The sequence below is a fragment of the Schistocerca nitens genome, chromosome 5, assembly GCF_023898315.1.
Source record: "Schistocerca nitens isolate TAMUIC-IGC-003100 chromosome 5, iqSchNite1.1, whole genome shotgun sequence".
Lineage (NCBI taxonomy): Eukaryota > Metazoa > Arthropoda > Insecta > Orthoptera > Acrididae > Schistocerca > Schistocerca nitens.
Window position 1 is genome coordinate 582,492,325 of NC_064618.1, and position 14,031 is coordinate 582,506,355.

General features: G+C 36.8%; 1 protein-coding gene across 2 annotated transcripts in view; it reads left to right on the plus strand.

Moving 5' to 3' along the window:
* The window catches only part of LOC126260885 (integrin alpha-4-like), a 534,755-nt gene that overhangs the window by 85,786 nt on the left and 434,938 nt on the right, over positions 1 to 14,031 (plus strand). For both annotated transcript variants that reach the window (XR_007546657.1, XM_049958327.1), the window contains exons 3-4: positions 2,695 to 2,789; positions 5,204 to 5,327. Coding sequence is in view for 1 of the 2 variants with exons in the window: in XM_049958327.1 (XP_049814284.1) it covers positions 2,695 to 2,789; positions 5,204 to 5,327 (219 nt within the window). In the remaining variant the exon portion in view is untranslated. The remainder of the gene's footprint in view (positions 1 to 2,694; positions 2,790 to 5,203; positions 5,328 to 14,031) is intronic.

Genomic DNA, 14,031 nt, shown 5'->3' on the forward strand with positions numbered 1-14,031 from the left:
GAGATAAGAATGGTTTGTGATTAGTACAGATGATGACTTTGTGAACTAGTAAATAATTTAAAACTTGTTGAACACCCAATGTACAGCCAAAAGTACTTTCTCAGTTACAGTATATGTCTTGTCATGCATATGCAATACTCTACAAGCAAATGCAAGTGATCTATGTTCAGTAACACATTCAACTTCAAGCTCCTGAAAAATGAGCACCGAAACCAACATCACTGCTGTCTGTCATAATACTAAAAGGAAGACACAAATCCAAACTTCCTGGCAGATCAAAACTGTGTGCCCCACCGAGACTCAAACTCGGGAACTCTGCCTTTCGTGGGCAAGTGCTCTACCATCTGAGCTACCGACGCACGACTCATGACCGGTCCTCACAGCTTTACTTCTGCCAGTATCTCGTCTCCTACCTTTCAACTTTACAGAAGCTGTCCTGCGAACCTTGCAGAACTAGCACTCCTGTAAGAAAGGATACTGCAGAGACATGGCTTCGCCACAGACTGGGGGATGTTTCCAGAATGAGATTTTCACTCTGCAGTGGAGTGTGTGCTGATATGAAACTTCCTGGTAGATTAAAACTGTGTGCCCGACCGATACTCGAACTCGGGACCTTTGCCTTTCATGGCCAAGTGCTCTACCATTTCAGCTACCGAAGCACGACTCACGACCGGTCTTCACAGCTTTGCTTCTGCCAGTATCTCGTCTCCTGTCACTTTAGAATCTACTAATCTTTCTAAATACTGATCTTCAGTCTTATCAAAATTTATATCATCATAAAAAATTTGGTACTCACCTTGGTTCACAATGTTTTGCAAATAGTTACAACTTTTCCCACAGCTTAAAATACAGAAATTAGTTTTCACACAAGTATTACTTTTAGGTTCCAGAATAAACCATTCTTTAGAACTCCGTCCAAAATCAGCCTCAACTTTCACTATCCAGTCCATATCAAGAATTATATTTTCTTCCAGACTAGGGATCACTAAGCATCAATGTTAAAATGTTTTGTCTTCTATACTAAAAGGTAGAACTACCTGAGATATTATCAATTTGCTTTGCTTATCTGTAGCTCCTCTCATCTTGCAACCTGTATCAATCAAACAGTTGCCTCCCCACTGAACAATCTTAATTTTAATGTAAGGACACCCAAAATATGAATCATCCTCCCTGTTGTCGGACACTTCATGCAAAAGATCACTTTCAATTTCATCAAATGCTCCATCCACATTGTCTTCACAAAGTTTTATCAACTTTACAGGTATCATATCATTACTTTGAATACTTATGTAGTCAGGTAAAGATTGAACACAATGAATAGATTCCATGGCACAACGAATATCACTTGTTACAGAAGGAACACAAAACACATTACTGTCAAAATTACACTTCCTGCTTGGATCCTCTTTCACTTCATTCCACCAATTGGGGTACAAATTCTGACTAAACACAGATAAATTATTTCAGAATGCACCTTTATCTAAGTTATCATCAATCTGGTCCGAAACAAACTTCAAAAAGTTTTCACCTTTATTCTCAAGGCTCACAGGTACATCACCTTCACTCTTTGAAACATTACTCTGTATGACATTACTGAGAAACTATTTTGATTGTATTGGTATTCCATGACCCTCACTTACAATCTTACATACCTCACTTACCTTACCTGTATTGTCAATGTCATGTAGGTCTACAAATAACTCTGAAACTTCATTATTCTTAAAGTCCACAGATACCTGATACTGACCATCATCATATTCCTCCAAAATTAATTCATCAACAACATCACTGACAATACAAGTCTCATCTCCATCAAAGTCACTTAGCTCACCTACATTCATTTGCAATAAGCCACCAGCCTCAGACTTACCAATCTCAGTTACTTCACAGCCCTCATTCACATCTACATCAAAAATACCACCTAGTTCAGATGTACTACAGTTATCACCTGATTTACACACATCAACAACACTGTTTTGTGCCTAAGAGAAGAAATCATTGGTACACACTACAGCAAAATTCTCATCACTCTCACATTCTGGTTTGTGATTAGCACCTACGTCACTATAATTAAACATAGTATCCCAAAACTTTTGATCAAAACATAAATGAGAAACCTGATGTTCCTTCTGTCCAATTTCAGATACATGTGCCATATCATTAACTCTGTTGTTACTCTCTACTTGTAAGTGTAACTTAGGGATCCTGTGCTTGTTATGTTTCCTCACCCCAAAACTGTGGTCTTTCATTTAGGTGAACTGCTGTTTCAGAGAAGTAAATTCTGCGATTGTTTCTTCTATTAAATTGACCATGATTATTCCCATTATTCCCGTCCTGCTACTGTTCAGAATTTCTCTCCCTATTGTCACTTTGATCCTGATGGAAGTTACCATTATCTCTGTTTCTTTTATTACTCCCATTGTGATTTCTATCATTATTATTATTATGGTGCATACTGCTTTCTACTGCCCTATCCAGCCTGTCAGCAGATTGTAAGAACTGTTCAGGATGCTTGTCAGGTGTGTGTTCCAAATTCTACTGCAATCTCTCTGATAACCTCCATTTACAGAAAATTAGGGTGGTGTTTAGTGTGTCTTTGTATTCATTTGGACAAATATCTATTTTGATTTACTACATGGAAACATGGAAATGTGTGTGACAAATTGTTTCTTATAATCATGTTTATATTTACAGCCAATGAAAAAAATCCTCAGAAAGAAAGCAGAGTTAATGCATGGATAGGAGCTTCAATGACTGCTATCAATGGAAAAAAAGATGAGAGTGTGGTGGTAAGTATTGTGTATATTTCTACAGCAGTAAACATGTATTTCATTTCAGAAGTCACATACACTTCATTTTAACTAACTAAAGCCTTAAAAAAAATATTTAATAAGTATTGCAATTACTAACAAATACTCAAATTATCCTTGGATGACCATAGATGCTTAATAGAAGTGAAGAGAAGGCTTGTGTTGGCAAAACAGGCATTTATAACTAAGGAAAATATTTTAATCAGTGAATAGAGACCTCATAAAGTCATTTGCAAAATCACTTGTATGGAGTACATTGCTCTATTGTGGTAAAAGTTGGTCTCTGGGTAAATAGGAAAAGGACTGACCTGAAATTATTGAAATGTGGATAAGGTGGAAAATGACAAGAATGAGCTGGATGGAAAAAAGAAACTAACTTCTAAATGTTGGTAACCTTTGTTGGATGCTGCTTCATCATGAGATTTGTCTGTAAAAAAAAGAGGAGATTAAGACAAATAAAACAAAACTAATTGTTATTACAGCAGTAGTATCTGTAACAACAATATTAACATTGAAAAATTGTAACAGATTGCAGCTTACCTGAGCATAAATTTTCTTCAGCCAGTGATGTATTTCTCCCTGACATCCAGAATCACTGAATTGTTCCTCTTCAGCTTTCAAAATTTCTTGACCACTCAACAAACATGACATACTTGTACCATAATTCCAGCACACCGTAAAATATAATGAGCATATGCATGAAACTCACAACAGGGGCACACATTGTCCCAATTGCTTGCAACAACAGCTTTCATGTTTTCTACTGTTCCTTTAAACATAATTCTATAAATTGACAACAGAAGGTATCACTTGTCAACAGAGAGGTAGTGAGACATTTTTATATTGCTTTCATATGAAGTGACACCAGTTTTCTAGCAAAGCATGGCTCATTTGTTAAGAAAATTGCAGCCTGAGTAATACTCGGGTGTGGTCTTTCGAACACAGCATCGGGGCTCAAGTTGGACTCAGGTTTCGGTGCCAAAGTGTTGAAGGAAGTGGAAATAGAACACTAAAATTTATTAGACATGTTATCAGACACAACACTTTAATCATAAACATTCTTGAAGGGAAAGTGTTGGGAAATAAAGGAAGAGGTGGCCTAGGGTGAAGTATTTGGAAAATATAGGGAAATGAGGATAGGATGTAACAACTACATGTAACTCAAACAAACAGCCAATGACTGAAGAGAATGGTTGCATTGAAAATGCATTAGCCTTTAGGATACATATATATGCATCAGATTTAAAAATCAAGTAACAGTCAACAGTGTACAGGCAAGTACAATGACATATGTGTGAATTTTTTAAATCAGTGAAGATATAAATTCTTTCTCCAGCAACTAAAAGAAGGAAGTGTAAAAGTTAATAACAGAAGTCATGCTATAGCTTCTACATTTTTCATACTGATGTTGACAGTATATACCTCATTACTGAGGTACTTCAACTACTGATTTTAAGAAATCAACTGGGCAGAAATCTGATTTGTTGAAGAACAACTTAAGTGAATTCCTTTTTTTAGCTAATCATTATGGTCATATATGTGTGACAGCTACTGCATAAATGGCAAACAAGGTTACAGTAGTGACTGCAGTCTTCACTCGTGCCTTCCTACTGGTCCTCTACCAGTACCTACAGAAAAACCACTGTATTTGAAAAAATTACAGTCAGAAGTTTGTTGCTGCACAATATCATTTTTCAATTATGTACATCAATAAATGGTGAAGGGTAAGGAACAATACAAAAAACTTCATATTTCAGTACTAATAACAAAGTGTCACCTGCTTGTTTTTCCTTGGTAAATATGAAGCTAATTCATTGTCCACATTCATGCAATAGGAGCAATATATCTTGGCTGACATGAGTCCTACACATAAGTGTAAATGAAGGGAAAACATCTTGCAAGTAACGAATATTAACATCTCATGGAAACTGTTTAAGATTTACATTAATACAACAATTAGATGTATCGCAATAGACACAAAATTTCTGAATACAACACATAAGGTAGCTGAAACCTGGAAGTCATAGAGAGACTGATTAAGAAAGGAAGTGTAAATGAAAACAATATCATCAAATTTATTAGCTGCATTGTTCAGAAAGTACTACAGTACCCAAAAATAATTTGTCATGAGAGATTCATCTAAAACAAAAATTCTGTGATGGAGGAATTCTGTTATCTGATTCTTGTAGAGGAACCTCATAAATATTTTTTAAATGTGATCCTGGAAAGGAAGTTTTTAAATTTGATATATAAAGTAAATTTTGTAATTAATAATAAATTTATAAAATAACACCTTATTATATTGCAATGTATATAACGAGTAACTGAAAACTAATTTAATATGTTACAGTAAGTCATTTATGAAAGCTTCCAGTAATAATTTTGGTTTACAGGTCTGTGGCCACCGACGGAGGGACATAAGTTATCCGAAAAGCAATATAATGACAGGTTCTTGCTATATTATCCCCATTGGCAATAGAGAGACACAGGAACAATGTAAACTTGTTCCATTAAATGGTGAGTGCAATGTCTTTTGATCTTAAAATTACTATAAGGGACAAACACATAAATAAATGTGTGTGATGTAATAATGAAATCGAGACTCCTATTTGGATAAGACCGATCAGTTGGTATTTTAGATGTAATGATTCAGTTTTTAAAGATTTCCATTAATCATTACATGCTGTCTCAGTTATGGTGTTATCAGAAAGCTTTCACTATTATCAGAATGGAACTTAAGTATCCAATGTATTGCCTTTAATAAGTGTATTTGCAAAGAACTCATAAAGCCGATTTTGAGGTGTCAAAGTGATACTATTGTTTAGTGATTTCTGCAAAGCACCATTGGAAACTGATGATATCTGGATTCAGACTGCATTTATAGATTTACTTCATCCATTCAAGAATGCTGTATGGAAAGCTAGATCTTATTTATGCTTCTTCATGGAACTTTAAACATTTCCACATGCTGTACTCTGGATGACTTCTAGTTCAGAACCTTGTATAGATATATAGCAAATGTTCAATGGCTGTTGAGGTACAGAAGTTACTATTTTATGTCTAAGGAAAGTCAAATAAAGGCATACAAGACTACATAAATGAACAATTCAAGCAATTATTTTACGTGAAACAGAGATTCCACACTGACTTCAATATGTTTTATGTCTCTTGCTACCATCACTTAATAGTATTTACACAGGCATCTTTTGATGTGAACTTTACAGCTGCTGCAAAAGAGTACAAGCAGAAAAGGGAGACATAAGCTAGAAATTGCTTTGGTTTCTGAGTACTCGGGAAACTGTGCCACATTCAAATGATGGTCACTGCAGAAACTAGACATAATTATAACATTACTTTTAACTTGTATGAATTGTTTCAAACTCTGCACAAAGACAGATAAATGGATATAATGAAAACAAAACTCCTTATCAAGTAGCCTGTATCTGTTGCTGAGGTATGATGGTTTAAATTGGAGCTAAATGTAGCACTTAAAATTTATTCTTACGTGACTTGTATGCATGGAAATGGTTTAAAGTGAATTTCATAAATGAAAAATGTATTCTTACAATAAAACTGAAAACTCACTTTGAAAAAATCTGGCTTCATTTGGATTTGCTTGCAAAAAACATGTTTCTGTGAGTTTTTTTAATTTAATCACCTTTGCGTTCCAGATTTGTGTGGATTGTTCAAAATCTACTAAGAATGTAGATAAATACATATAATTACTGGTCATCTCATTGTTTTGAAATGTTTATCTGTTGCCATGATATACGCAACATTATTTAAAAAGCAATAAGTAAACCTAAACCAGACTGTCATCACACGAGTCAACAAAAATTTACATTGGTTGCCAAATTATGGTAGACTAATGTGAAAATTATGGTAGAGTAAAAGTACCAGAATCAAAAATTCTTTGATCATAGTACAGAACTATTGAATACATCCTGGGCAGAGGTAGGGATGAAACAGAAGCAAATTAGATTTTTGGCTTATCTGGCAGCATCAAAGACATTAAAATCAAGACCTCTAGACGTTCATGACAACTTTGTGACCTTTGTTGACCTTCAAAGACCTTACTGTTACATCTGAGACTGCAGATGTGTGTGCAAGTTGCATTTGTGTTTGCATGTGTATAAGTGTGTGACATGAGCTTTCTTAGCTGCAAGGAGAGGGCACACCTGCTTCCTACAGTTTACACACTAAAGTTCTTGAATGTGTGTCCGAAACCCAGAAGATTCACCAGCCTTAGAAAAAATATTTGGTAGGAAGAGGTTCACAAATTGGGCAAATCAGTAATATGTTGGTCCACCATTGGCACTTATGCAAGCAGTTATCTGGCTTGGCATTGACTGGTGAAGTTGTTAGATGCCCTTCTGAGAGACATGGTGCCAAATTCTGTACAACTGGTGTGCTGGATTGTCAAAATCCTGAGATGGTTGGAGCCCCCTGCCATAATACTCCAGATATTCTCAGTTGTGGAGAGATCTGGTGAACTTGTTGTCCTAGGAAGGGTTTGGCAAGAATGAAGACAAGCAGTAGGAAATCTCACCATGTGCGGGCAGGCTTTATCTCACTGAAACGGAAGCCCAGTATGGCTTGCCACAAAGGCAACAAAATGGGATATAGAATATCATCAATGTACTGCTGTTCTGTAAGGGTGGTATGGATTGCAACCAAAGGGATCCTCCACCATGAAAAGCAATTCCATGCCAAACCATCACTCCTGGTTGTCAGGCCATATGGTGGTATCCCGGTATTGTCTAGGGTGTTTCCAGATGTACCTTTGCTAGTAATCAAAGCTCATTTCAAAACCTGACTCACCAATGAAGAAAATTCTGCTTCAATAATGAGATTCCACTTCAAAGACATGTCTGAAGATGCCCTGAACAGAGATGGGATACCAGTCTGACTATTGCCCCACCACACAGCCCAGCAACCAGCAGTGACAGCCTGGGGTGCCATTTCTTTTCATGGCAGGACCCCTTTGGTTGTCATCAGTGACACTCATACAGACTAGTGATACACTGATGATATTCTATCACCTGTTTTGGTGCCCTTCATAGCATTCCAGCCTGGGCTTACATTTCAGCAAAATACTGCATGCTAGCACACAGTGAGAGTTTCTGCTGCTTGTCTTCATGCTTACCAAACTCTACCTTGGGCAGCAAGGTCACTGAATATCTTGGGGATGTCTGAGCATTATTGGCACATCCCTCCAACCATCTCAGGGTTTTGATGATCTAACTCACCAGTTGCTCAGAATTTGACAAGATATCCCTCAGGAGGACATCCAACAACTCCTTGAATCAATGCCAAGCTGAACAACTGCTGGTGTAAGTGCCAGAGTTGGACCAGTGTATTATTGACTTATTTGATTTGTGAAGCTCTTTCTCTTGAAGAAATAATACAATTATTTTAAAATTGTAATCATTTGTTTGTGTATACCTGTAAATCATATTTAATGATTTCTATCTCATTTAGATAATTCTTTCATGAGTTTGGCTTTTTTTTTTGTCTTAGAATGTAGTATCACATGCCTGAAGAGTGTAAATATAATAGCTAAGAATATTTTTTTTTTTTTGGGGGGGGGGGTAAAATTCCTGTGATGGACCTGTTCCTGGGGGGGGGGGGGTGACACTAAACACTTTTTTGATTTTTGGTTGGGAGAAATGATTTTTTTTTCCCTGAGCGGGTCATTTCACCCCGCCCCTCCCCACCCCCAAACTCACTACCTGTTATATTTATGATTAAGGGTGTAAGAACAAACAGAAACAAGTCAATGTGCTTCTAGAGAGTGGGATGCATCTACTGTAGGAAGTATCTGAAAGTGGGGTGCAGCTATTATACAGGGTGAATCACTAACTATTGCCACCTAGAATAACTTCGAAAGTATGATAGGAGCTGTAAAGTTTGTGGGAGCAATGTTGCATTGGACAATGGGGGGCATAATATGACATTAGTTTTTTGTTGCTACGTGGGGTCACTTCAGATATATGTAATCTTCTTATCATGGACTGAGTGGTATTCCTCATCACTTTGGCACTTATTGAAGCACATGCTCTGACAATCCTCTGTTGTATATCATGGAAACAGTAAATATTTGCTGAATATGGTGTATCCATCTAACATGCTGTTGACATGTAAACACCATTCAACAGTTTCACAGTACAACACTAATAGGAATGGTGACACTAGTGTCGTCAAACCAAGAGATCGTGAATGATGTATTCCTTCGAAGAACAAGTTGATATGCTTCTCATTCACAGAGGATGCCAAAGAAATTCAGTGAGAACTAGAGACTTATATACTGAAAGATATCCTCAATGCACTTACCCTACACATCATACATTTAAATATGTGTATGATAAATTGAGAACAACTGGTTCTTTAACGCATCAGAAACATATTCGGCAAAGGAAAGTTACTAAAGAGGAAATGAAAATTGGTACTCTTGCCACTGTGATTCAAGATTCTTGTGTTACTTTGCCTCAAATCACAAGGGAAGCTGGCATGAGATAGAGCAGTGTTGTTCATGTACTGCATCGCCATAAATATCATCCTTACCATATCAGTCTCTACCAAGAATTAACTGGTACAGATTGTATGCATCCATTGAATTTTGCTGATGTGCTCAAGTTCAGATTCAGAGGGATGAAACATTTATTACTTTGATTTTATTTACTGATGAGGCTACATTCACAAGCCATGGTGATGTTAATTTGCATAACATGCATTATTCGGCAACTGAAAATCCATGTTGGCTGTGGCAAGTTGCACGCCAAAAACCATGGCCAGTGAATACAAGGTGTGGGATTCTGTAGGACAGAATTATAGGCCCCTACTTCACTGAAGGAAATATTAATGGTAGGAAGTACACCATATTCCTTCAAGAAACATTAGACCTGTTATTGGAAGAAATATCTTTAGGAACAAGGGACAGAATGTGGTATCAATATGATGGGTGCCCGGCACATTTTTCGCTTATGGCTAGAAATGAGTTGCAGAGACAATTCCAGAAACATTGGGTTGAACGCAGAGGATATGTGTCGTGACCAGCTTGTTTACCAGACTTGATGCCTCTGGATGTTTTCTTGTGGGGATTCGTAAAAGACATTATTTATAAAGACATTCCAACTACATCTGAAGATATGCGAGAGAAAATTGTCACTGCATGTGCTTCGATAAGTGCCAATGTGATAATGAATACTACTCAATCCATGATAAGAAGATTGCAGCATTGTATCGATACCAATGGTCGCCACTTCAAATGGACGTTCATGACAACTTTGTGACCTTTGTTGACCTTCAAAGACCTTACTGTTACATCTGAGACTGCAGATGTGTGTGCAAGTTGTATTTGTGTGTGCATGTGTATAAGAGTGTCTATTGCTGACAAAGGCCTTAATGGCTGAAAGCTATAATTGCGTGAATCTTTTTGTTCTACCTGTCGCAACTCAGCATCTCTGCTATATGGTGAGTAGCAACTTTCCTTCTTTAATATTGTTACATTCCATCCTGGATTTTCCATTGTTTGATTTTTACTGTTACACATCATGGGATTCACCTTGACAGCTGCTGTCAGAAAATAAGTACCAAACTATAGCATCCCATTAAAAAAAATAAAGTTGACTTTCATATCTCTGATGCAACCCCACCTAGCAACAAAAAATGAACGTCATATTATGGCCCTCCTTGTCCCATTCAACATTTGTTCCATAAACTTTTCAGCTCAAATCATACTTTTGGAATTATTCTAGGTGGCAATAGTTAGTGACTCACCCTGTAGAATACCATAGTGGGGATGCATTTAAACTAAACTCATGGGTAGGTGCAACCAAGTATAAAGTGTGCCAACCACAAATAACATTATCTTGTGCTGTTTTGTTGTTGTTTTACAATTGCGAGCCAATACCTATTCTCTCATTATTCCCTCAGCTAACACAGTTATAAATTGTGTTACATTTGGTAGGCAAACAATATTTCACACTCCTTGTGTAATACAGGGAAAGGTGATCATGACAGAATTATATAAGTAGGGAGTAAGTCATGGAACATATACTGTGTGCAATTGTTTGTTTTCGTGTGTGCAGACATTAAAAGAGATGTGTAGAATAGGAGAAAATGGCAAGCTGTGACAACAAGTAAATGACTTCACCTGCTGTGGGCAGGCTGTTTGGATTTTGGTGTCATGGCTTTATCACCAAGGAGCAACCACACTCTCCAAGAATGAAAACAGAAGAAAATATAGTTTTGTAACAAATAAAATATATTGTAATTTTGAATGTCATGTTGAGCTTCGAGGCACGTGTCATATGAAAAGTTGTGTTCTACTCTAATTCACAAATCATCTGTACACTTATTCAATTAAATATGTGTTTGGAAAATGAAAGTAGTGAAAGTGCTTTTTTTGGGATATAAGTAGAAGTTATCTTCTTTTACTCCAATAACAGCTGGTATTCAAGCCTTTCTTCAGTTACGCATGGGATTTCAGAGGCACTGATTAGCAGGACCTCCGCTTCAAGAAGATCAACTTTGGCTACAGGGGGGAAAAATGGGGGGGGGGGGATATATGAATATATCAGATATTACATTGGGTGACACTGGGTGACAGATCAACTACAAGGAGCAAGCCAAATTTTATATAAAACCCTAAACCAACAAGAACATTTGGCTCCCAGTGTGCAGGATGTGAAACATTGGAGCAAAAGAAAGAAAATAAGGAACTATAAATCGACAAAATCATAAAAGTCACAGAAAATAAATTACTGCACAGCTAAGAGCAACAAGGGTTAAACAAAAGAAGAAACTATAAGTGAACAGGTGTAAAAATATTGTCTAAACTGAGTAATGACTGTTAAGAAGAAAGCAAAAGGAAATATTGAAACAAGTCACAAAACCTGAAGACAAACCATATTTATACACCTATATACAAGTGTCATGGTAATTTCAATTAAATTTATCTGTCAAGTATCAATATCAACACCTGACTAAAAGAATGTTTTTACTATGATGGAGTAATTTCTTGGTAGATTTGAAGGAGAAGAATTTTTTGGTGGGTTCAGAGAGTCTCAGTCTGGCACACAGTTTTAATCTTCCAGGAAGTCTCATTTCAGTGCACACTCCTCAGCAGAGTGAAAATCTCATTCTGGAAATATCCCCCGGCTGTGGCTAAGCCATGTCTCCACAATATCCTTTCTTCCAGGAATGCTAGTTCTGCTGCTTTGCAGAAGAGCTTCTATGAAGTTTGGATGGTAGGAGATGAGCTACTGGCAGAATTGAAACTCTGAGGATGGGCCATGAGTCATGCTTGGGTAGCTCAGATGCCAGAGCACTTGCCCATGAAAGGCGAAGGTCCCGAGTTTGAATCTCGGTCCAGCACACAGTTTTAACCTACCAGGAAGTTTCAAGAACTAATGAGCCTCTGAGAGGCTATTGAGAGTACTAAACCCTAAATCCATAAGAAGGCAGGAGTGAATAACAATGGATTATCAAGTAATTTATTAGAGTAGTTATGACTGAAATGTAATATGAATTTATCAAAGCAGTTTCCACAGTTCAAAATCTGAGAATTCCACCCCACCTATTTTTGAGAGTATTTTCTAGATCTTTAGTACATGATTTTCATCATGGCTCAAATTTAAAGAAGGAAACAAGCAAATTTTTTCAACATTACAGTGGACCTTTCAGAATTCAGAATATTCTGCATCCAAAAGCAGTATATCTAATGGAGCATGATGCCGGGAATATAAACGATTATACCATATAGATATGATTAAAAGATTTAAGGTTCCATGAGAGTTCACACCCTTTGCGAATTTAGTGGATTGGCAACCACTGGCTGCCATATTGTCCAAAATTATTTATGACTAACTTTAATCTTGTTGCTATGTCTTTTCAGTTTGTAATACAAAAAATAATTTCATGTTCAAAGTCAACAGTCACAGCACAAAATTATAATAAAATAAGAAAAATCTGTATTTGTCTTTTCTTTCTATCATAGTGAAGTCCCAGTTCAGTCTGCAAGTAACACTTCGTTCCACTTAAATATTTTGCTATACCTTTTTTTGTGGTAAGCAATATGCAATTTTGTTTTCTAAAATATAGTCTTCCATCTTTAGGTCAGTGTTTGCTATAAATAAAATTTCCAAAATTTCACAACTGATTTGTTTGATATCTGAAACTTAAAGCAATTGAAAGAGTGCTTATTCTATGTTTCCAGCATACCTCTGCTCACCTCTACCACTACAACTGGTAGGGACAAATGGTATTAAAATGAAGATAGAAATTGTAGTGGAAAGTAATGTTGTTGTTGCTTAACTTCTGATTGTTGCACTCTCGATGATCTCTACACTGCTGTTTAAAGAAAGATTTGACTGGATTCGTTGTCTGCCTGCTTCACTGGGTGGTAATGCGCCTGCCTCCCATGTACTGGGGCAGGGTTTGATTCTCAGCTGGGTTAGAGATTTTCCACACTCAGGGACTTGGTGTTGTGTTGTCCTCATCATCATTTCACCCTCATCACCAGCCACAAGTCACCCAATGTGGCACCAACTGAAATAAGACTTGCACTTGGCGGCCGAACCAGAGTGGTTCATCCAGGATGAGAGTGCCATATGATCATTTCATATATTACTGGATTCATTGCATATAGGAACTCTTCCACACCCTCTTCTAAACAATAAATACCATTTTTCATTAGTAGTAAAATGATTATTATGCATCATTCCTTCATTGTGTACTGGATACATTGCTGTACAGAACTCAAAACTTGAACTTAATAAGCAGCAACACTGAAATAATATTTACACATTTGTAACAGTGAAGAATATTTCCCTACATTGGTTAATTTTACAGCTTACAGTAAAAAAAAAAAATTGTGTGAAATCTTATGGAACTTAACTGCTAAAGTCATCAGTCCCTAGGCTTACACACTACTTAACCTAAATTATCCTAAGGACAAACACACACACCCATGCCCGAGGGAGGACTCGAACCTCTGCTGGGATCAGAGCACAGTCCATGCCTGCTGCGCCTTAGACCGCTCGGCTAATCCAGCACGGCACTTGCAGCTAAAACTTATAAAACTTTAAGTACATTATTTTGTTTTGTGAATGTCTGAAAAATGTTTAACATAACCAAAATTTCAGAAAAAGCCAGCTATTTACACAAATTTTAATAAATACAGTTTCTCAAACAATGAATTCTAAACTATCTTAATTTG